Raw genomic sequence first — 25,380 nt, forward strand, 5'->3', positions numbered from 1 at the left:
CCCTTTAGAGTGGCAGTAAAACATGGGCTATGATGCAGCCAGTGGACTGGTTGTTGGCTTTTTTCCTAGGAATCCCTTTTTTAACCTGGCTAGGGACCTGGGTTTTGCTAAAATGAAAATTCTCTACTAATTTGATCTCTTGCTCCATTAACCAGGGCAGTGATCCCTTAGCAAGAAGGGAATAAAAAGTATTACCACTTCTGCTTCTGCCTGCCTTTGCAAGTTCTGGGCAGCCACAGCAGTTCAAGCAGGTCAGTATTAAGTAATCAGGCCACCTGGGCAAGACATGCGCGAAGTACTCTGCTTTACTGATGTCTTCAAATATAAACCTGGCAATTCTTCCACAACAACGCTGATCATTTTGCTCATCTTTCAGCTAGGTTCTCTTTTTCCTCTATGTTGCAACACTACTGCTGGGGACTTGTTTGTTTGTTTGTTTTCCATCCTCTATTCTCCCCCCCCGCCCCATCTCCCATCACAGATCCTGTCCTATAATTTCTCATATTTGCTCAATACCCCTCACTGCTTTGCTCAGTTACTTTTTCTCTTGCACATCCTCATCTCTTTGCTGAAAATCCCACAGCAGGGCTTCACAACACATCAGTGCTCTTCTGCCTTGGACCTTGCATCTTCCTGTCTAGCCTACCTGCATCTCCAGTTCACAGCCTTGAACAGCTTTTTCCAACCTCCTCATGTCATCTCCATGTCCTGCTTTTATTCTTCTCAAGGACCATGCTATTTCTTCCAAGGGATAATTGAAAGAATATGTTACTGACACCCACTCCATTTTATTTTCTTTTCCTTTCTTACATACAACGGTCTTTTCTGCCTCTCTTAAGTGCACCCACGTTTGTCCCACTAACCTCTCATCAGAGCAGCCTTGCACTTGTCCTTTTATTCTTTTCCATAGTAATCCAGCTCCTCACTTCAAAATGTACTTTAGTCTCTCTGATTTTAAGAAACTTTCCCTCTTTCTTCTGTGACTTTGTTTCTGTTACTTTCCACCTCCACTTCCTGAATGAAATTCCCTTTGCTTGCTCTGTGAGGTAATAATGACTTGCATTGTACTTTCTTCTGGGGATACTATCTGATTGTGTTAGTCATCTTGTGCTTTAACTTTAAGTTGTTTGTAGTAGAGCCCATCTTTTCATTTTGGGTTTGCAAACAACTGAGCACAATGTGTTCTCTTCCTCAGCTGGAGCTGTGCACATAATAAATAATGACAGAATGATGAATTCAGCACTTTAGCACTGCCATCCACTGTCTGTCTTATCATGACTTTCCATACTTGACTAAAATCTTGAAGTTTTGTTTTTGTTGCTACTGACTTAAATGTATTACTGTAAGCACAGTATTTGAGAGTAATAGAAATACCCAAATTCTTTATGTTCTATTACTTTCAAATACAAGATGCATGTCTTTTGAAATATTGAGGTTGGTAGCTCAAGTATTGAAGAACTAGGGGATCTAGATTAAACTGTTAAGTACAATTAATCCACTTGAATTACTTGAATGATGTGTATATTTTGTAATATATTTTTCTCATGCTTAAGAAACATGCAATATTTAAGCATGCATACAGATGCAAAAGGGAGTAACCTAAAAGTTGTATGATACTTCCCTTGACTACTCTTCCATCCTCCACCTCATTCAGCAATGTCCTGAGCCAGAGTTGTTTCTCTATTTTAATGATCTTCACTGGATTTCCTTTTCATGAGCACATCCAGTTTCTTGTTGAATCCATATATAAAGACGTCTGTGATTTTTATTTCCTTCCCTCTTTATTTCATCTTTTTAAACTTTCCCCTCTTTCATTCCTTGGTTTTCTTTCACTTCATTTCTCTGATACAACCAAACTTATTACAATTAGGCTTACTGATATATGATTAATATTCCATACTTAAAACAACTTGCCTTTACATTTTGTAATGTGGTCCCATACTTAGACCGTTGCAGGAATATTTACGCTCTTTATACAACAGCTCATCTGTGACAGGAGACTGTGAAAATCTATCAAGATGTGAGGTCCAATAGATTTTATATCTAAATGTGTTTGAAGAAAGTTTCGAAAGGAAGAATAGACAGGAAAAAAAGGAAAAAATGTGCTTGGTGTTTCAGTAATTCAATTGTTTATCCAATTTACTGCCATGTGCTGAAATATTACCCAAAATTCTAGGAAATGAAGTGGATCATGAGTTCAGGGATGGAGTACTAATTGAATTCTTCATTGAAATGACTCATCTAAGCAATGCAGTGACCTGGACTGCCCTCCTGAATGTAAAAATCTTTATAAATGTATCCTGGCACAGGTGCCACACTAAAAGCTTGACTCTTCTCCATCGAAAAGAAAGGTTATCTGTCAGAGGAGCATTTGCTGGAAGGGGGGCATTATTTCCAAGAAGAAAGCATTTTTCCTTATAACAAAGCAAGATGATTTGGTCTTGTTCTTACCCATTTTGTCTAAACCACAATTGGTCACACTGGGCACAAATCTTACTGAGTAAGCTACAGGGCTTAACTGAGACATGTACCTTACATAAACCCTCTATAAAGGAAGGATTTTTTCTTACCTTAATACTGTACATAGAAAAAGAGCTATAATTAAATGAACTAACAACAGTTTTAAAAATGCTGGAAATAGGAGTGTTCATTTATACTGAATGCAAGTTAAATATCAGATGTGTTTTGAAAATCCTTTTCCTTTTTTATGCCTACTCTTTTTTTTTTTAAAGAGGATATTGATTGGGTTTTGCTTCACTAAAACCAGCATTTATATTAATGTTGGATTTTTAATGCTTTAGACTTCTTCATTCACTAAGAGACTCTTGCAAGCCTGGTCCTTTATTTCAGTGATATATACTTGAACAATAAACACCTACATGGCATGAAATTTGAGCAGATAAGGCAAAGAAGTGTACAAAAAAAAAAGAGTTATTAATTTCTCCTACTTAGAAGTGACTAGAAGATAGGGCATTTGAATGTTTTTACTGTCTTACAAATAAGCAGAGATTTGCAGCCGACTTCCACTACAGGTGCACCCTGGGGTTTACAAACACTTGAAAAGTATGACTCACTAGCAGAAAATACACACATCACAGAAGAACAGTGAGAGAGAGCAGAATAACTTTCTGAAGGTCTTCTGTTAAAATGTTGCCTTTTAGTTAAAAGGGTATTTGAAATAATTTTTGTCTCTCTTGAAGTTTTTTTCTGCCAGGTAGTAAATCGCTGGTGCAAATAAATGGAATCTATTTCTTAAGAATATGAAGAAGGAAAGATTGAGTTTGTATTGTTTGTCTTGAAAATATCTTAATATCCAAAAAATAGGAGTTTTCCTTAGTGTTTTAGTACACCTGTATTGACTGTCAGCATTATTCTGTCAAAGATAATAGAGTGCATACACGTCAAGTACTCTCTCATGATATCCTTACCTCCAGAAAGCTGCAGAAAAAGTATAATCTTCACTAAAGAAATAAGCAAACAATTTTCCATTACTTCAGTATCATAAGTGATTACTGTCTCTGATTTTCAGAAAAAATTTCTTGTGGCTGGAAAAATCTTAAGACAGTGGACAAATTACAGACTAGACGTATTTTATAATGTACTTACATATCACTGGCAATGGAAGAGTTCCTGGACATGGACTTTGGAGACAAGTCATAGTCACTGTCTGACCGGTAAAGGAAAGACTCCCTACGTTGACTGTGGACAAAATTTGCCTGAAGAATTAGCCCTGATCCAGGGCTTGTCATGGGATCCAAGGGACTTCGTCCCGATGATGTACCATTGTCTACATCGAAACTGCAAAAAGAAGAGAAAAATATTTATGACACTGACTTAAGAATGTTGAAATTAATAAACACTCTTCTGACAAAATTAGCATAGCTAATTGCTTCTTGATAGCAATGGGGAAATAAAGACCTGGTCATGTCCACTGCTGAGCAAAAACACAAGGCACACAAGAGAAATACTTTAAAACTACTGATAAACAAAACAAACAAGTCTGAAGGAAAAGAAATTTGGTAGAGGAAAAACCTCACTATTAGGATAGAGGAAGCTTTATACTCCTCTGCATGGAGAGTATCCATGAGCTCTATACCGGAGGAAACATGATGTTTCATTGTTCTTTTCTTCAGGCCCTATCTCTCCTGAGCTGGACCCTTATTATCCTGTCTCCCATTGTTAAGGCAGTTGAGGGCTCTTTTGTTATCAAGTAACCAATCACAATATTTTATTACTACAAAAATATTTCAAGAATGTATTTCTTCTTATCCCAATAAACAAAGTGCTAGGGTAGCTTTAAGGCATATGTGTGTGCTTGGGCACATCTGACTGCATTAGATTTGCTATTTTGCAACCAGATTGAAGCAATGAGTTCTTTGTTCACCACCAAACAGCACAACTTCTGTAGCCATTTGTGTCTTTGAACGACAGTTTAGATCCAGCACTTCTGCTTGTTGTATTTGGTATGAAGAATGGCTTATTTTTCCTAGGGAACACAATTGTCCCAAGAGGTTGAAGGGTGAGGGGAGAGAAAGAGAGTAGATGCTGTTTCACATAGACTGTGATATTTCCACAAAGGGTTTTCAAAATCAATGGAAAGACCTTGAACAGGAGTCTGCAAACAATTAGACACTTGCACAGGGTGGGTGATGCTGAGAGTATATGCGTACGGCAACCTATGTTGCTTGGCAGCCCAACAGCTGCATTTGGTACTATATGGAGTCTTTTTGGAGCATGTGGATTCATTTTTAGACTTAATGTGTTGTGGTACATAATCTCAGAGGTTACAAATGTGTGGATTAACAAGACTAGGTCTCTAGGCTCATTTGCCATACTATTGGGAACTTAAATAGTACTGCTAAAGTATTTAGGAGAATGCGGGATGAACAAAGGATCTTTCACATGATTTTTTAAACATGGATAAGTGTTAGCACCATAATATGTATTTGTATTGAACCCCTATAAAGTACTCAATTTGAAACTCATTTGAAGAACACCCACTGGTGTTCAGTTACATCTAATGACAGTCGAAGAGAAAAGATGCAGTACAGGTCAGTTGTCGATTAGACTTCAGCCTAGCACAGGTGTCACAGAAGGTACATGCTGCTCTCTACACTAGCTTGTTTTATGTGCCATTGACTTGAGGTTTCAATGAGGTTGCCACTTCAGTGCTTTACTGAAATGACAACATTCCTGTGGCCTGCTTCAGCTTTGTTAAATGAACTGATCAAAGAAACATATATTGCCTGTTTTGACAGAGATGCTCATTGCCTGGCAATGTTTATCTTTTTTAAAAAAATACAGAAAGTAGTATTAAAAAATGTCAAGAAATTTTAGTAATTTAATTCTCTTTTCTCTGTAGTTTTCAGAACAATTCACTGCTGTAAATCAGAACACATACACTTCTTCCAAAATTTAATTTGATTATGTAACTTTTTCTGTGTACTCAAATGTGCTATATTTTATCAATCTCAAACAAAGAGTAAACGATGAGACATCAAATGAGAGTTCTGTCACTATCCTGCTAGATGATCTTGAACAGTGCAAAGCTCCTCTTTGCCCTTCATTTTCCCTATTTGTTGCATCTTTGTGATCACTGTGAGATCTGCTCACAAAAGTATCTAAAAATATATTGGAAAGGTCAAGATAGCATGACTCCTACTGTAAAATGTCATTTGCAGCTTGTACTGCCATAAGTTCATAACCCTATTACCCTTGTTACTAGCATGACTACTTTTACTCTCAATCAATATTTTTTGAGTTTGAATTCCTAAATATTCCAGGAGCACAAAATAATCACAATATTAATGAAGGATTTGGCACATTATACCCAAATTTCCTAACATTTCTATCTCATTGCCTATTTTTTTTTCCTTTAAGGAGCTGCACACATAGATTCCTAAACAATACAGTTTTCTATTTTTGTTGTTCTATTGAGGGCAGGAGGGCAAATCATTCCTGCAATTTGAGGTAAAACAGAAGACGACTGTTTACTCCTTTGCTAATAAGACTAATTTCTGCAACGGCAACATAATTTCAAATATACATATATATATATATATAAGCTTGTCTGAGAACTTTAAAGCAAAAGTTAAAAGTTGGATAGAAATAAATGAATATAAATGTAGGTGTCTCACAGCAGAAAAACTTTGAATAAAGAGTGATTACTAAATTGACTTTTCTAACAGTGGCCTTAAATATTCAACTGATTCAAAAGTATTTAAGTGGATTAGAGGAATATATGGTTCTCTTTTCAGATTTATTTTCTTCACCCACCTTTTGTGGATATGATATGAGTATTATATTACCAGTCATTTCTTCCAGTCAGAAACTAAGGCAGACTTCTACGAACTATTTCACTGTGAGATTATAAAATAGGGAATTTTTAGAATTTAGAAGTCCATTAACTAGAATTGCAGTTTCACCAGCTGGGAGAGGCCCTGTGGTTTGCACCACCAGATAACCACAAAGACATTGCTGTTGTGACAGAAATTTTGTTCTGTTGCACTGCGTGGTGTCCACTAGATGGCTGTCAAAAGTAAGGAACAGGATCCAAATATATCAGCTGGATTTGCTTCGTGTTGTTCAAAGAAAATGTCTTTTATTAAAATATGTATCAACAAAAAAGTTCAGTTCTATGGTCAAAGGGGAATGTGAATGTAACACTGTTTTTTCAGAAACATGTTTATATTAAAAAGTTTCTAAAATGCTAAAGCAGTTAAGTGTCTTGTTTGGGTCTTTCTGGGACGTTTACCAACACTTCCAGATACAAAAGCCTGTAGAACTCTAAATCAAAACAAGTGTTACTACACTGAAAATCAGATAAATTGTTTACTTGTCTGAATCACACGTCTTATTTGTAAGAAACTGTGCTGCTGATTACACTGCAGCAAAAGAATAGAGAATTAGAATGGGGAATTGAAGACTTTCACACCATTTCTTTGCTCTTTCTTGCAGCATACACTGAAAAAATTAAAAGTTTAACATACAAAATAGGATAGATCCTTTAATTTGCCAGTAATTGCAAAAAATCAGCTGTGGTTGCTTCATACTTATCTTTCCACTCCTGTTAAGTTTTAAGCCACAGCAAGAATATGCTGTGAATTAGAAAGAACAGAGAAACTGAACAACATCTTCACTGCAGTTGTTAGTAAGGAGCACAGGAACCATTTTGCTTTCATTTCATAAGCAGAAAGTGGCCATTTGAAGACAGAATTTTCCATTGCTCTGCAGCCAGCTTCAGACACTTTGCACAATGCATGCAAACTGAAGCTGACTTTAGTGACAGGAGCATTTGGCACAGCACATCACAGAATTGTATATGTTCAAAGAGCTTTGCTGCAACTCTGGAGATGCCAGAAGTATGAAAAGCCAATGATAACTCAACAACTTTTGTGTCTGCACTTTGACAAAATATTTTAGGGCATTAGTGGATACTGTTTATCTTTAGAGCCTGCCTTGTTCAGCGTTCAGTGATGACAAAGATGACATGAGATTAAATTCAGACTTTTTTTTCCATGTTTGCATGTCTTGCCCACCATCTGTCATTCAGGCGCTGTACTGAGATAGGGACAAAGGTGGTTAGCTATCTTGAGTGACTTCATGGCTGACCTTCCCTGTGCCCCTAACAGGACGAGAAGTAATAACATCATAAGCAAACTTTAGGAAGATTATTAGTGATTTGTTTTAGACAATAGTGGACTCTGTGGCAAGCACAGGAAATGTTCTCAATCCTGGATCTCAGCAGCACTGCTTCATTGTTAATGACAGCACAGCTTCTTTGCACATTAAAAGAAATCCTCTGTGCACTTCCTTTTGAGTGCTTAAAAAATGCTTTCCTACTCTGCAAGATTGCTAAAAGAAAAAATGGGGAGGCCTGTGTATAAAATAGGAATAATGACATCATAATAACTACACAAGTCTTTGTAATTAAGGCTGCAGAGAAAATTTTCGTATTGGTCTTCCTTATTACTGAGACTTATCCTGAGACATTTTGTTTGTTTTTTTTCTTTTGATTTGTGTGGGTTTTATTTTTAGAGAAGTAAGCAGTAGTAGAAGAGAGAAGGAAATAAATTTCACCCTAAAATTAAGAATTTACTAGACCTTTTAAGAATACAAATTGCACTCCTGATATTCCCCCTTAAGTGTCTCCCCACCTTCATCTTATCTTGATGAAGGGAGGGAGAGCCAAATTAATTGATCCTCTGAGGACATCTTATCTTTTAAGGCCATCTTTAAATAGAGGAACAAGCAAGTTTTAGAGGAGCAAATTTTGTCTCCCATCAAAGGAGTCCATTGTCCTAGTGTCAAGCAATCTCTCCAGCCATCTGTGCTGTGACCTATATATACATCTCAATGTCCTTACTTCCAAGAAGTCCTGTCCTGTTTTTCACCTGGTAACGTAACCCCCACGTCACCCTGAATGGCAGATTTTGGCACAACACCTGTAATTCACAGAAATTATCACAGACCTGCCCTGAAGCAACTGCGTTTAGGCAGGATCTCATTTAGAGTTAAAACAAGGTAATAACTCTATATGGTTCTGAGGAAAAGGTAAGGTATTGATCGCTTGTGCCCCAGGACAGGAACCTACCACTAGGGGAGGCCACCTGCAGCAGCTGGAGAAAGGGAAGGACTGGATGATGCCTTCAAAAGCAGAATCTGAATTTATTACTTGGATTGCGTGGAATTAAAAAAAGCAGCTGGTGGCACACTGTGGATGTGGAGGATTGTAGAGAAAGGCCACTGCGTGCCTGTCTCTAAGATCATTTGGTAGGTCTTGATGACTTCACTTGAACTTTTTTATTGCTTATTATTAAACTAAGGATTTAACTGAGCCAACAGCTGACTTAGGTAACCCATTTTTTTGCCAGGTCCAGCTATTCCTAGATGAAAGATGAAAATCTAAAATTTTCTTTATCAGAAAGAAACAAATTGTCACTTATCACCCCTGCCATAGGTTCCCAGTAGATTTTAGATGGTGAGTAGGTTAACCTGCAACAGCAGAAAAAAAATAAGTAAAAATAAATCAATGGATTTATATAATTGAATAGCAGGCCTAAAATTTATTTTTTGCATTAGTTCTATGCTTGGGGCCTTTCATAATATTTCCTTTCTGACAGTGTGATATAGAAGAGACCATATCTGATTTTCTCCTTCCTGTCTGTCTTTTCCCCCATGACTAGTAAAACCTAAAAACCTCAGTAAAATAAGGGGAGAAAAAGAGAAATATTTATACTGATATTTTAGAAGGAATATAACTATGTTTGAAGAAAAAAATGTTTATATGTGAGCTGATGTTTTTATTTTCTTTGTAGCATAGTTAACAAAAATTTTGCCTTCCATTACTTAAAAATATTTCCAGTCATTTGTAATCAAATGATATTAAAAGGAACATATGATCTAAATCTGAATTTTCATGCACCACTGTGGAATTCAAGCCAGCTATCTGCCTGTGGCTTTGAGTTTCCAGTCAAGCGATTCAAAAAGCAAGCCCTATGATTAACTCCATATTTAGAAGTGGTGTGAATAGATTTTCCATATCAAAATTCCAAGCAAAAGAATAAAATGTGACATTTCATGTAATTTTTTTTAGCAGCAGAACTCAGCTTTTGCTCTTGCAAAACTATTTTTGGAAACATTTGGGTGTAGAAGGCTGAATATTAATTAAGTATAATATTACAAGGCTCAATATTAAAACCCTAGATAACAAACAATTGGAAGATGTGTAGGACAAAAAAATACAATGAAGCAGACAGGTTTGTAAAAATTAGTCTACTCAAACATGTTAACAAATGTACTTTACCTATCTATTTATCCTCTGTCTCATGATTTGCTAGTAAGCATCTCAGGAAACACAGCCAATCTCTCAAAACAAACTGATTCATGTTCTGTTATGAAGTTTCCAAGCAAGGAGTCTCCTGTGATGACTGTTCCATTTCTTTGGTACTTTTGCTTTGAACAGTCTCCTTGTACTAAAATGAAGACGTACTTTCCATAATGTCACCTCATTACTCTTAATTATACCTCAGCAGTGTATCCATTCACCATGAAAGCCTTTCTTAGGCACCTGTTAAATGAAATTGCCTGTTGTGCTCAGGCCTGTTGTGCTCAGGATTCCCTTTGTGATTCCTTTTATTTTTTCCTCAGAGAGGATATAATCCCTCACCTGGCAATTTATATTCTCTAAACTTGGCTATTGTAAGTGAATGTCTCCCTACCAATGTGAAGTTCAGATAGAATGTGAGATTCCAGGTCCTATCCCATGGATTTGATGTTTTGATGTTTCTTTGAAGCTGAAATAGTTGTCTTATTGCAGTGTAATAAAAATTCAAACAAAAAACCACAAGAGAAATTAAATGCAAAGTAATTTCCAAGAAATGTGGTAATTTGTTTTCATGCTTATACTAGATTTAAGTCACTTTCTATGGTTCTTCTGATCTAATAACCCCAATGAGACTAGTATCCCTATTTTTAGACAACAAAAAGCCATTGAAACATTAATTGTTTTCTCTAATGCTTCTGGTAAAATCTCTGGCAGCTTGAGGTCTGAATGAGGAAATCTGCAGAAAATATTTTCTGCAGATTTCCTCATTCCTCGGTGTGCTGTTTTAAAGGTAAACCAGCAGGGGAAATGAACTCAATTCAAAAGAGATTGTAAGTCAGAATAACAGTTTAATAAAACAATACAATAAGTACGATTATACAGACAAACAATTGGGTTTAACCTACAAAACCCAAATATATAACCCAGCACCCTGGGGCATGAACAGAGTGGTGTTCTTTGGCCTCCTTGAGTCCAAAGTAAAAGGAGAGGGGAAAAACCTGTTAGTGAGAGTGCTGTTGCAGTCTGGTCAAGAGTGATGATTGCAGTCCAGTCGAGAGTGATGGTTGCAGTCTGGCTGAAAAGTGGTGGTTGCAGTTTGGTTGAGAGTGGTGGTCTGCAGTCTTCCTCTGGAAGAGTGGTTAAAAAAGTCCCAAGACTCCAAGATTATATATCCTCCAGTTCAGGCAGGAATGCTCAGTAGTTCCCTCAGGGCGGGAGGTTCCTTAATGGGTGTGAGGACAAAATCAACCTCCTGTCTCGCAGGCCTCTTAACACCTGGTTTATAGCCTAAGGAGTCAGGCTGCTCTGGGCAGATGGTGTAAATGGTTCATTGATAACAGTTTCTGGGAAATGGCATGGAAGGCTACAGAATACACAGTTTTGGGTTACACCCATCCAGTGATGAACTGGTCTCAGTTGTTCTAACTAGGACATTATCCACCCCTTATTCTATGCCATCCATGTCATGCCCAAATTAACCCCCTTTAAAAACTATATCCCTTTAAAACTATATACATCTATATATATATATACACAATGAAACATTACAGACCATTCTCACTCAAAATTAGGTCCCCTTGTGGTACACAATGTGTCTCCCCATCTTTTTGCATTACCCACCACATGAAACCAGGTCCTTGGGCAAAAACAATTCCTCGGATGGGTTTGCCTTTGCTTGAGGTGGGACTAATCCAAACAGTCTTCCCTAACATTCCTCTCATATGCACCACGGGGACTTCATCTTCGATATGCAAAGGTTCTGATTGGGCAGGGCCAGCTCGATTGATGGAGCCTCAGGTGTTGACCAACCAGGTGGTCTTTGCTAAATGCAGCTCCCAGTGTTTAGTAGTCCCCCCACACACACAGTGCCTTCAGGGTGGTTTTCAGCAGTCCGTTGCACCGTTCAACTTTTCCAGCAGCTGGTGCATGGTAGGGGATATGATACACCCACTCAATGCCGTGCTCTCTGGCCCAGGTTTCTACGAGGCCATTCTTGAAATGGGTCCCATTATTGGACTGAATTCTCTCCGGGGTGCCGTGTCACCACAGGAGTTGTTTTTCAAGGCCCAGGATGGTATTCCGGGCAGTGGCATGAGGCACGGGGTATGTCTCCAGCCATGCAGTACTTCCTTCTACCATGGTCAGTACGTAGCACTTGCCTTGGCGGGTTTTGGGGAGCGTGATGTAGTCAACTTGCCAGGCTTCCCCATACCTGTACTTCGACCACTGTCCACCATACCACAGAGGTTTCACTCGCTTGTTCTGCTTGATGGCAGCACATGTCTCACAGTCATGGATGACCTGTGAGACAATGCCCTTGGTTAAGTCCACCCCTTGGTCACGAGCCCATCTGTATGTTGCATCTCTCCTCTGGTGACCGGAGGCATCATGGGCCCATCGAGCCAGAAATAATTCTCCTTTGTGCTGCCAGTCCAGATCTACCTGAGAGACTTTAATCCTGGCAGCTTGGTCCACGTGCTCGTCACTACAGTGCTCCTCATTAGCCCGTTTCTTGCGTACATGAGCATCTACATGACCGACCTTCACACTCAGTTTCTCTACCCGGCAGAGATGTCCTGCCACATCTCCACCGCCCAGATGGGTTTCCCTTGGTGCTGCCAGTTGGCCTTTCTCCATCGCTCCAGCCATCCCCACAGAGCATTGGCCACCATCCATGAGTCAGTGTAGAGATAGAGTCTTTGCCATTTCTCTCATTCAGGTATATCCAAAGCCAACTGAACAGCTTTAAGCTCTGCAACCTGACTTGACCCACCTTGTCCTTCGGTCGCTTCTGCAACTCGCTGTGTGGGACTCCATACAGCTGCCTTCCATTTTCGGTTTGTCCCTACAATGCGACAGGAGCCATCCGTGAAGAGCGCATATCACCTTTCATCTGCTGGTAGCTTGTCATATGGTGGGGGCTCCTCAGCCTGTGTCACCTGCTCCTCTTCTTCTTCAGAGGATAGTCTGAAACTCTCACCTTCAGGCCAATTGGTGATAATTTCCAGAATCCCAGGGCAATTAGGATTCCCTGTCTGGGTTCGCTGTGTGATCACAGTGATCCACTTACTCCATGTGGTATCGGTGGCGTGATGTGTAGAAGGAACTCCTCTCTTGAACATCCAGCCCAGCACTGGTAGTCGGGGTGCCAGGAGGAGCTGCACTTTGGTGCCGATCACTTCTGAGGCAGCTCAGACTCCTTCATAAGCAGCCAGGATCTCTTGTATAGCTGGCTTCAGATCCTTTGTATCCCCAACTCCAGAATCCTAGTGGTCGTCCTCGGGTCTCCCCAGGCACCTTCTGCCAGAGGCTCCAAGAAGGGCCATTCTTCCCGGCTGCAGTGTAGAGCACGTTCTTCACATCCTGTCCTGTCCTTACTGGTCCAAGGGGTACCGCATGGGCAATCTCCTGTTTAATTTGTTCAAAGGCTTGTTGTTGTTCAGGGCCCCACTGGAAATAATTTTTCTTTCATGTCACAAGGTAGAGAGGGCTTACAATCTGACTGTACTCAGGGATATGCATCCTCCAAAAGCCCACGGCGCCTAGGAAAGCCTGTGTTTCCTTCTTGCTGGTTGGTGGGGACATGGCTGCTATTTTGTTAATCACCTCCGTTGGAATTTGGCGGCATCCATCTTGCCACTTCACTCCTAGGAACTGAATTTCCTGAGCAGGTCCCTTGACCTTACTCCATTTAATGGCAAAACCAGCTCTTAGGAGAATCTGGATTATCTTCTCTCCTTTCTCAAAGACTTCCCCCGCTGTGTTCCCCCATACAATGATGTCATCAATGTACTGTAGATGTTCTGGAGCCTCGCCCTTTTCCAGTGCAGTCTGGATCAGTCCATGGCAAATGCTGGGACTGTGTTTCCACCCCTGAGGCAGTCGATTCCAGGTGTACTGCACACCTCTCCAAGTGAAGCAAATTGTGGCCTGCACTCCGCTGCCAAAGGAATGGAGAAAAAGGCATTGGCAATGTCAATGGTGGCGTACCACTTGGCTGCCTTGGACTCCAGCTCGTACTGGAGCTCCAGCATGTCCGGCACAGCAGCACTCAGGGGTGGTGTGACTTCACTGAGTCCATGGTAATCCACTGTCAACCTCCACTCTCCGCTGGACTTACGCACTGGCCATGTAGGGCTATTAAAGGGTGAGCAAGTCTTGCTGACCACCCCCTGGGTCTCCAGTTCACGGATCATCTTATGTATAGGGGTCACAGAGTCTCGGTTGGTGCGGTATTGCCGACAGTGCACTGTTGCTGTTACTATTGGTACCAATTGTTCTTCAACCTTCAGCAGTCCCACAGTAGAGGGGTCCTCTGAGAGACCAGACAAGGTGTTCAACTGTCTAATTTCCTCTGTCTCCACAGTAGCTATGCCAAAAGCCCAACAAAGTCCTTTTGGGTCTTTGAAATACCCACTCCTCAGGTAATCTATGCCAAGGATGCACGGGGCCTCTGGGCCAGTCACGATGGGGTGTCTGTGCCATTCCTTCCCAGTCAGGCTCACTTCAGCTTCCAGTACAGTCAGTTGTGGGGATCCCCCTGTTACTCCAGAAATGGAGATGGATTCTGCCCCTACGTATCTTGATGGCATTAAAGTACATTGTGCGCTGGTGGTCTTATATCTTTGTGGCTCTGATGAGCCAGGCCTCCAAATCCACACTGTCCAATAGACCTGATTGTCCCTCTCCTCTACCTGGCTAGAGGCAGGGTACCCCTAGTCCTGGTCATGGTACTCATTGCGCTTTTCTTGTAAGTATGACCTGGAGGTCCCTTCAAGAGGATCAGACGTATCATCATTCCTGTACCGTCTGGAGTCTTGCCCACGAGAGACTGGAGCAGCATTTACCCTTGAAGAGTTCCTTGTGGTACTTGTTCCTCTTTTCAGTTCATGTACCCGGGCTGCTAAGGAAGAGGTGGGTTTCCCATCCCACTTCCTCATGTCTTCTCCATGCTCATGGAGGTAAAACCATAGATTGCCACGTGGAGTGTACCCTCTCTCCTTAGCTGGGGGACGCTGGCTCCTGGTAACAGAGACCCTTGTTTGTCCTGGTGAGATATGCAAGATCCCTTCCTTAATTTCTTCTCTTAGCTTCTGGTGTCCCTCTTCAATCTTGTCTTCCAGGCTTCAGACATGTTCAGCCAGTTTGGTTTCCACAGATGAGACGTGGGCTCGTAATGGGACGGTGACAGTGTCTTCATAAATCCTGAGTTTACTAACCAGTGCGCCCACCTTGTCCTCTCCCTCCCTCCATTGCAGCATTGCTAAGTAGTGGGAATACATTTCTGGCCTGAGTCGTGCAAACTTTAACCACATCTGGGATGTGCACTGTATACCATCTGGACTTTTAGGGAATCTTTCGTCCTCTGAAAAGATTATTTCCAGTACAGCTAATTCCCTTAAGCACTGGATACCTTGTTCCATCGTGTTCCACTGTCCTTGCTGTACGTGGAGGTCCTCCTTACAAAGGTATCTCTCCCTCACACTGGACAACAGTCGCCGCCAGAGGCTGAGTGTTTCCTGCCTCCTTCCAATCCCCTGATAAATGAATACATCTCGAGACAGGGATCCCAGCTGTCTGGCTTCACTCCCATCTAGAATTGTATCGTTAGCTGCGGCATCCCAGATTCGGAGCAGCCAGGTCAGAATGGACTCATTTGCCTGTCGTGTGAACTCTCTCCGGAGCTCACGTAGCTCACCAAGGGATAGGGACCGAGTGATTATTTCTGGCTCTGTCTCCTCCAGTGGATGTGAAGGTCCTGCCTCTTCGTCATCATTTGCTATGCAAACTGATTTAGTCTTTGATTTCCTTTTCTGGACAGGAGTGACTGCTATTGGTTTTGGTTGTTCTTCTGGCTCCTCGATGGTCTGTGTGGACACGGTGCTGGTTGATTTATTTCTTTCTCCCTCTGGCTCAGCTGTGGTTTGGGTGGACGTGGTGCCTGTGGATTTGTTCCTTCTCTCCTCCCCCTGACAGTGCTGTACCATGCCAAGTAGTGTCCGGTAGGCAGTGGCCAGGGCCCAGCAGGTTGCTGTGAGCTGGCCATCTCTGGAGCTGCCACAGCATTTTTCCTTCACCAGTCTTATCATGCTAACAGGATCCTGCAGTTGTTCAGGGGTGAATTTCCAGATCATTGGAGGAGAAAACTTCTCCAAATACTGGCCGATGTCCTCCCACTTCCTGTGCCACTCAGCATTATCCACTCCCAGGGCAGGTGTCCAAACAACCCCCCTAGAAGGCCCTGTTCTGACCCTAAACATGGTGTAGACAGTACAGAGCAGGCAAAGCAACTCTAACAACAAAATTACGCTGTCTTTAACGTCAAAAGGGAACTCAATATTTTCAAAGACTGTTGTAGCAGGTCTGAAGGGGAAGAAGGAGCTGAAAGGCTGGAAACAAACATTCCCTCCTATTCCCCCAGGGGGCTGGGTGCGATTTTTAATGAGGCCCCAGAGGTAGCAACCCAAACCAGGACAGGCAAACAAGACTGAATACACATTTACAATGAAACTCATTGCTTCTGATGTTATGATGACATAAACATAGTATACTAATAAAGCAATTTGGGACCCTCTCCCTGGTCTTAAAGAGAGCATCAAAACAGGCAAATAGTTCCCCATCTGTGGAAATATGAACAGGCTCAGATACAAGATCCACATGAATACATCAAACAACATGGTGATCAGGGAGTTTCTGTATCCAAATAGACAAATGCTTAAAATGAAATTGTGATTCTGACTTCTCTCTCTGCCCCACGTTGGGTGGCCAAAAATGTGCTGTTTTAAAGGTAAACCAGCAGGGGAAATGAACTCAATTCAAAAGAGAGATTATAAGTCAGAATAACAATTTAATAAAATAATACAATAAGTACGATTATACAGACAAACAATTGGGTTTAACCTACAAAACCCAAATATATAACCCAGCACCCTGGGGCATGAACAGAGTGGTGTTCTTTGGCCTCCTTGAGTCCAAAGTAAAAGGAGAGGGGAAAAACCTGTTGGTGAGAGTGCTGTTGCAGTCTGGTCAAGAGTGGTGATTGCAGTCCGGTCGAGAATGATGGTTGCAGTCTGGTTGAAAAGTGGTGGTTGCAGTCTGGTTGAGAGTGGTGGTCTGCAGTTTGGTTGAGAGCAGTGATCTGCAGTCTTCCTCTGGATCCCATGAGTGGTTAAAAAAGTCCCAAGACTCCAAGATTATATATCCTCCAGTTCAGGCAGGAATGCTCAGTAGTTCCCTTAGGGCGGGGGGAACTTCCCTTAATGGGTGTGAGGACAAAATCAACCTCCTGTCTCGCAGGCCTCTCATAACACCTGGTTTATAGCCTAAGGAGTCAGGTTGCTCTGGGCAGATGGTGTAAATGGTTCATTGATAACAGTTTCTGGGAAATGGCATGGAAGGCTATAGAATACACAGTTTTGGGTTACACCCATCCAGTGATGAACTGGTCCCAGTTGTTCTAACTAGGACACTCGGTCTGTTACCCTTCACTTAAATCATGCCATAATTCTATGATTCTATGATTCTGTGAGGCATTCACAGCTTCCCTGGGCAACCTGTTCCAGTGCCTCACCACCCTCACAGTAAACAATTTTTTCCCAATATCTAATCTAAACCTACTATCTTTCAATTTCAACATATTCACCCTTTACATGCTCTTGTAAATAGTCTTGTCCCATCTTTCCTGTAAGTTCTCTTTGGGTACTGGGAGATCGCAATTAGGTCACCCTGAAGCCTTCTCTTTTCCATGCTGAACAATCACAATTCTCTCAGCCTTTCCTCATAGGAGAGGTACTCCATCTCTCTAATCATATTAGTGGCCCTCCTTTGGACACACTCCGATAGGTCAATCTCCTTCTTGAAGACCCCAGAGCTGGATGCAGCACTCCAGGTGGGATCTCATGAGAGTGGAGTAGAGGGGCAGAATCACTTCCCTTGCTCTGCTGCCATGCTCTTCTGATGCAGCTCAGGACACAACCGGCTTTCTGGGCTGCCAGTGCCCATTGCTTGGTCATGTCCAGCCTTGCATCCACCAGCACTCCGAAGTCCTTCTCAGCAGGGCTGCTCTCAATCACTTTATCCCACTTCTCCAGCTTGTCCAGGCCCCTCTGGATGTCATAAATACTGAATCACCTCCAAACTCTTTTTTAAAAAATCACTTTTTCTTCAAGAAATTTGAGAACAATACTGTTTTTCTCTCAAGGGTGAGTTCTGATCCAACTATACTTACTTCTTTTTCTGCAGCACTACTTTTTGAGTAGTAGTTTGATGCTGGGATACAAAACCAACTCACACTGAGTGCGAACATTTGGCATGAATCTACTGTAATCCCAGTGATATTAATTTTCTCTTATTTAAAATGTATTGGTATCAAACCTCAAAGCATATAAAAATGTTTATTTATCAATTTATAAAAACACGCATGCCATTCGTCAAGGATATTGACTAATCCTAATTAATACGCAGCCATCATAAGATATTAGCAGAGCACCTTTCCTTCAGGAAAACCTAATGTCTAGAAATGAATGTACGAACATGGTTGAGAAGCAAACGTGCCAGAGAAGGAAAGCCAATACACTGAAAGAGTTCACCCTCCTCTTCCTGTGAATTCAGTCAGACACCATTATCAAAAGTGATCAAAATGCTTATATAATCCTTATGAATCCATATGACAAAGCAAACATGTAGGAAAAGAGATAATTTCTCAGACCTGTAATATTTAAATCGATACCCTACAGTACTGATGAAAAGAATCCAGAAAATAGGCATAAATACTCTCCATGGCTAACACTAATATGCATTAGGAAGCTTCCCGGCAAACATACCTTTCTGAAGCATCATCATATATATCCCCAATGGCGATAAAAACTTGGCACGGTCACAGAAGACAAGGTTACACTTACACTGTGCTTAGTGGCAAAGATCTTTGGCAAAGAATGCCCGAGACAGCAGGTGGAAGGACTAAGCATTTGTGGTTGCTCCATGTTAACCTCCTGTCGCAGAGAATACAGCATAGAATCACAGAATGGTTTGGGTTGGAAGGGACCCAAGAGATCGTCTAGTTCAAACCCCCCTGCTGTGGGCAGAAACACCTTCCACCAGACCAGGATGCTCAAAGCCCCATCCAGCCTGGCCTTAAACAATTCCAGGGGTGGAGCATCCACAACTTCTCTAGGCAACCTGTTCCAGTGCCTCACCAACCTCACAGTAAAGAATTTCTGTCTAACATCTAATCTAAACCTATGCTCCTTCAGCTTAAAGCCATTACCTCTTGTCACTACATGTCCTTTGTAAAAAGTCTCTATCCAGCCTTCCTCCAGGTGCTCTTCAGGTACTGGAAGGTGCTATAAGGTCTTCCTTGGGCTTTCTCTTTTCCAGGCTGAACAAGGCCAGCTCTCTCAGCCTATCCTTACAGTAGAGGTGCTCCAGCTGTCTGATCATCTTCGTGGCCCTCCTCTGGTCTTATTCTAACAGGCCCATGTTCTTCTTAGGAGGAGGTCCAGTGAGCCAGAAGGTGTGATCATTACAAGAGAATCTTGCAACCCTCAGCACCACTTAGCTCATAATTATTAAGTCTTTTGCACAACTGACCTTAAGCAAACCTGTCTTCAAAAAATATGTCTTGCAGAAAATTAATAAGAGCTGTGGACAGAAAAGTCCAAAGAGAAGAAACTCAAAGCCAAAGCTATAAGAACTCTGCACATGGTTGGTTTCACAAATACAATGTGCACATATAGATGTCAAAAAAAAAGCAAGGCCAGCTTCAGAGAAGAGTGGACAGGAGGCAGCTGGATAAGAAACTGCAGTTGTCTCTTTAGGTGTTGTTCTAGATTGCCTATGACAATGAAAGCTCTACGTAAAGGAGACATAATTTGACTAGAAAAAATTTATTTTCTCACACTGTTGTAACATTGCTCTAACTGCAATAAGCAATTAATAGCAATAAATCACATACAAATTCTACTTCCACAAGAATTTGTGTTGAGATATGCTAACAGTAGTTATCACTGAAAGCAAAATATGTATTTTGTAAAGGATGAAAGCTCAAGCTATTAAGACCTTCAGAATTATAAATTTTTTCTGTCTTGTTTTTTTTCAAATTATTTCATCCTTTCCACTTGATTTATGGGGGTATTTTTTGTATTCGTATTTTTTTATATTGAATTATTTTTTATTTTATATTGCATTTTTTTTGTTGAGTTTACAAAATGTGTTAGGTTTTTTGTTGCTTCCACTTCCCTAGACTTCTACTAAATGTATCAAGGTGCACATAGTGATTTGGGTTCTGGAAGTCTTTTGCCGCATCCAAGCAACAACCTTTGAAGGGAAACAAGGTCAGGAGCTAGCCTTGGAAGAATGCTGAGACTGGAATGTCTTAAGTCTGTGCACTCATGTTTAGATCCTTAGCACATTCACTGAGTACCTGGTACATCAAGAAAGATAATTCATGTCACTAGTCCAAAGGAAATTATAATCTACAATAATGGATCATTTGGGTCTTATTTTTCCTGATTTTCAGGACATGATTTTAATGCTATATATATTATTACAATGCCTAATAACATTACTTAAGAGAGCTGCCTGATGTTCCACACTATAAGACTTAGTTTTCTTTTTGCCATTACTAAATTCTGTCCAGTGGTGCTGCAATTTTCTTTCCAAGATTTTTTAGAGGGAAAGTGGGTCAACTGTTGATAGAAAGTGGCAGAGAAAATAATATTTTTTCATATTTAAAACAACATTCTGGAAGCTGTTTAGTGAGATATTCTAGTGACTCATATTTTGCAGCACAAGGTAGAATTTAGCCAAGTGTCTGCAAAATGCCTTTTTTTTTTTCTGATTCTGTGAACAATGTCATAAATTTCAATAATTTATAAGCTTAGGCCAACCTTAAGTCAGTCACCCTGAGTATATACATTATTGAAAAAATATGAAGTGATATTGTATTATTCTTTTAAAACCTCCTGTCTTGCTCAGAGTTTAAGAGGACCCTTGTTGGTGGGATATTTGTCTCATCATGGCAGAAAGTAGGTACTGAATCAAAGAACTACAGAGAAGTATGAGTGCCTTTAACATCAGGAACTGGAGTTTAAGAGGACCCTTGTTGGTGGGATATTTGTCTCATCATGGTAGAAAGTAGGTACTGAATCAAAGAACTACAGAGAAGTATGAGTGCCTTTAACATCAGGAACTGGAAATAATATTTGCCCAAGCTGCAGAGCACTTGATAATGAACCAGTCACTTATGCCAACTTTATCATATGTCACTAATTAAGTGTTTTTCATACTTGGGGTATCCACTCTGAAAGGCTATTGCTTAATCCATGTGGGCGTCAGTGCTCACAAACACTGATTAACTCAGAACATCTGAGCAGCTGCTGGATGTTCTCTCTCTCATAAGGTCCATTCTCTCTCTCATAATGGCCAAAAGTGAATGCCAATGGAAAAGGGTAAGAAGAAGTGCTACCTTCCTGTTGTATCCCAACCCCTCATTTTCTCGCCCTTTTGTATAAAACTCTGCTCTGAATACAAGTAATTCCATGACAAGGAGATCAAAAAGACAAAGTCCTAGACATCTCATTTTGAACATTCAAGTTAGGGAACACTTTCACTTTAATCTCTGTGTTTTAATTCTCCTATATATTAAGCAAGGATGATAATCATTCCTTCTATCACAAGGATGATAAGAAAATTAATTTAATCATCTGTGAGAAGCAGCAAGTTGTCATAGTGATGAGCACCATAGAAAAGCATTATAACTGCTTTTCCAATAGATGTGAACAGCAGATTGTCAATAAACCATGTGACCATATAATGAGCAGCAAGAAAATAACAGAATACTAAATATCTCATTAATAGGGTTGCATTTGTTTTGTGCATTGAACGACTTAAAAACAATATATAACCATATAGGTAAAGTATAAAATTATTTACGCCCGGGACCAAGGTTCCTAAGTCAGCTGTAATGTTGACATTTGTGCTTGACTTTTCAAGCCTAATAACGTGAATATCAGTTTATTGTGTACACATTTGTGCACATGTTGGAGAGATGGCCTAATCTCTAAACTCTGGCATTTGCTGTTGTTTATCTCCAGTTTTCTTGTTCAGCCTACTGTAGCACTATCAACAATCTCAGACTTCAAATGCAGTCTTGAAGAGTTGCCTTCTAATGGTTAGTATACAGATGAACAAGTGCACACTGCAGTTTGGTTATAGTGTGTGTTTGATTAACATCATCTTCTGCAGACTTCAAGATAATTGGAACACTTCATTCACAGTTTCATGATGATTAATTACTATTGTAATATAAGCATGTTCTTACTACCATTTCTTGTGCTCCTATATTGTCTGTTTCTGCTAGTCACTTTAAGATTCCTATTGACTGTTGGACTGTGAAAGCAAAAGCAACAAAGCAAAACCTAGAAAGCTATAAATTACAGTGTTTTAACTATTTACAAAATAAAGAAAGTATTATGGTGTAAAATTACTACACATATTATGCAACTCTTATTTGGTAAATTACCTAAATGAGCAGAAGTCTACAACTTTTCAAGGACTATTCACAAGTTAACTAGAAACATGAAAAACAACCAAAGCACTATCTGCTACAGTCTTTAAATGCCACATACAGAGCTAAGCTAAGCATGCCTCAGCAAAGAAATTAGTCTTTCTCTGTGAAGGAATTCAGTAACAGAAATACCAGTTTACACTCTGCTTGTAACAAGGCAGTTTTTTTCCAGTGTTAAACAAACTTAGAAGCAGATTTGATGTAGTGGGTTGAAACAGGAGCTGAAAAAAACAGCTCCTGTTTTTAATATAAATGTGAGTGATCTGGCAAGCCAAAGCTGTTAAAAATCACTGTATATTGCAAAACAAAATCAAACATTCTTCTCACAGACCAAGAGCAAAGCATTCTACTAAAATTTACAACTCAGCCTTGCCACATGCAGAAATATATATCTATAGATCTATCAAAGTCAGCTCAAACTTTTCTCATCAGTTACAGAGTTATCTGCATGTTAAAGCAAATTCCACAGAATGAACTTTGTGCTCCAGTTTGCACTAAGAATTTTGGAGCAGAGATGACTGATTACTTACTGCAGTGCTCATCCATCAACCAGCCTCCCTGCTGTAACCACTCTTCTGCTGCCATTCTCCATCAGGCAAAATGTGCTGCCTTTCCTCATCCTTTCCACAAGCCCTCCCACTAACACCAAAGTAATACATGTTTAAACTAACAAAAGCATTGCGAAGTCTGGCCAAATCATAAAATCTGAACAAAATTATTAAAAAGGTCATTTGCTTACAAATTAAAAAAAAAAATCAAATGCATAAGGGCATCTTTTGTATAGAGTACTTTCCTGTTATCAGGAAAGCTGTGTATGCTTTGTTTGACTTTGTGCAAAAAAAGACTTGTTGGGCAACTTGATTCCAAAAGTCTATTTTCTTGATCCCTGTGTCATCAGTAAAACTGGGACAGGACATGCCATAATTGCTGGCACTAAGGAGGGATTATGTCACTCTGGAAACATTACAAAATGTGCAATCCAAGAGACCAAAAAGGAGAAAGCACAGCATCTTGCATCAGTCCCGACAGCTGAAAAAATTTCACGGTAACATTGTTTCTTTTGGAACAAGCTTTGTCTTCAAATATTTTCCATGATGTCTGGTCATTTCATCCTGCGTTCCCAGGAGAATCAACAATTTTGCCAGATAAAACCTACTTTTCAAGCAGTTCTTTTCAGCAAAACTCAGCCTACACATGCAAGGCACTGCCAAGCTGACCACACACATAGTTGTGTCATGATGTGCCTCCCCAGCTGGCACCACTGTAGATGCACCATTCACCATGTCTAACCTACAATTCTGGTGTAGAATTCATGGTCAAAGTCTTTGGCTGTCAAAGAGAAACCTTAAGCAGACATGGGTCCCCCCCATGCAGCTGAGGGACTGTCAAACTATCAGGAAATCCTTTGTTTCATTTGTTTCTTTTGTGGAAATGAAGTAGGATAAGACCATAGGAAAACCTGTTCTTTCACTGGATGAGTCATCCTGAATGAATCATTTTATCCCCTTCTGTGCTTCCACTTCCCTACCTGCAAAATGGGAACTTCGTAAAGTACCAAGAGCTCTGGACCTTAAAAACAAACAAAAAACCCAACCAACAACCAAAAAACCCTGCTGGTACAACCTAAAACTAACATTACTGGAAGTAATAAGAAGGGCAGTGGAACTATCAGAAACACTGTTTTTAAAAAAATGTATCAAAAGCAGATTTGGGTGAGATAAGGAGAAATTTAGAGAATTCACTCTTTTTCCTCATAGGAAACATGTAAAGGAATAAGAAGAAAGACCTGCTTATTTACTAATTTTGGTACATGCACTTCTCAAGACCTCCATAAAAACGGAGTGGAAGAAGACATTGGATCATTTGAAAGCAAAAGAAAGGAATAATGGAGGGGAAAAAAAAAACACAAGGAAAAAAAAGACAATAAAACAAATTACCAGGAAAAAAATAGTCACCAAAAATTTGTTATAAGAAATTTTATGAAAAAAAATTTAGAAAATAAAGAAGAAAATCTTTTTTACTTCAGGTGAGAAGTTGATTAGATTCATCATTATCATCATCATGGCCAGTGTTTGCGAACGAAGATTTGGGAAAGATCTTGCCCACATTTGTCACAAGTGTGCTGGTGATACAGGGCTTTGCAAATACGGGTAAGGCCTTCGAGCCTGCGCAATGGATTTTTTAGGTGAGACACAGTGTGTGCTGAACTGAGCCCACCCTTTAATCCTAAGGTTCATCTGCCAGGGCCAAGTGAGCTTGGACGGTGGCAGCAAGGTCCTCAGGACGTAGGTTTGTTTAGAGTGACCTTCTCTTAGATGGATGGCCTTACAGGGCTGAGCGAGCTCCATCTGCCCAGGTTTAGAGTTGTCCTTCTCTTCTGTGTGTTCTGGGACTCCCCTCTCATCTCCCACGATGGCACTGTCTGCACAGGTGAAGCTCCCATTCTCTCTCTCCTTTCTGCGTCCTGGGTTGGGCCTCAGCGCTCGGGGCCAGGCCACAATGCATGCGCCCGGGCCCACACCACTGCGAAGTGGCCGGGGGCTGCCAGGGCCCATGCTCTGATTAGATTAGCTTTTTTTTTAAAATATGGCATTATTTTTTTGTTCACACCATGCTGTACTTCTACAAGAGACAGAAAATCATGAATTATCCTTTCAGATAGAATTATATTTTTTTTTCAGAACATAACAAAAAGGACTAAAGAATTAAAAAAAAAAAAAAAAAAGATTAAGGAGTATTTAATGCACCAAATGAAACATTACTGAGGTTTAAAGGAGAAAAACCTGGCAGGGGCCAAATACCCTACTATACAGCCCTGCAAGGCCAGCACATGGGCAAGCATCTCCTCCTGGGAATCGGGTAGTTTTGCCTAAAGGAAACCTTGAGAGTACATATTTTCATATACTGTTGCTTTTTACTCCCTCCTGCCATGGCTGTTTGCAACAGAGGAGAACATGCCTATCCATGAAAACACACACTATTAAAAAAG

General features: G+C 40.5%; 1 protein-coding gene across 5 annotated transcripts in view; it reads right to left on the reverse strand.

Annotated features, from left to right (window-relative positions):
* The window catches only part of LOC113943298 (cAMP-specific 3',5'-cyclic phosphodiesterase 4D), a 387,554-nt gene that overhangs the window by 114,111 nt on the left and 248,063 nt on the right, over window positions 1-25,380 (reverse strand). For all 5 annotated transcript variants that reach the window (XM_027634899.1, XM_027634900.1, XM_027634903.1 and 2 more), the window contains one exon: window positions 3,607-3,798. In XM_027634899.1, the coding sequence (XP_027490700.1) occupies window positions 3,607-3,798 (192 nt within the window). The remainder of the gene's footprint in view (window positions 1-3,606; window positions 3,799-25,380) is intronic.

The sequence above is a fragment of the Corapipo altera genome, unplaced genomic scaffold (assembly GCF_003945725.1).
Source record: "Corapipo altera isolate COAL_440 unplaced genomic scaffold, ASM394572v1 61411, whole genome shotgun sequence".
Classification (NCBI taxonomy): domain Eukaryota; kingdom Metazoa; phylum Chordata; class Aves; order Passeriformes; family Pipridae; genus Corapipo; species Corapipo altera.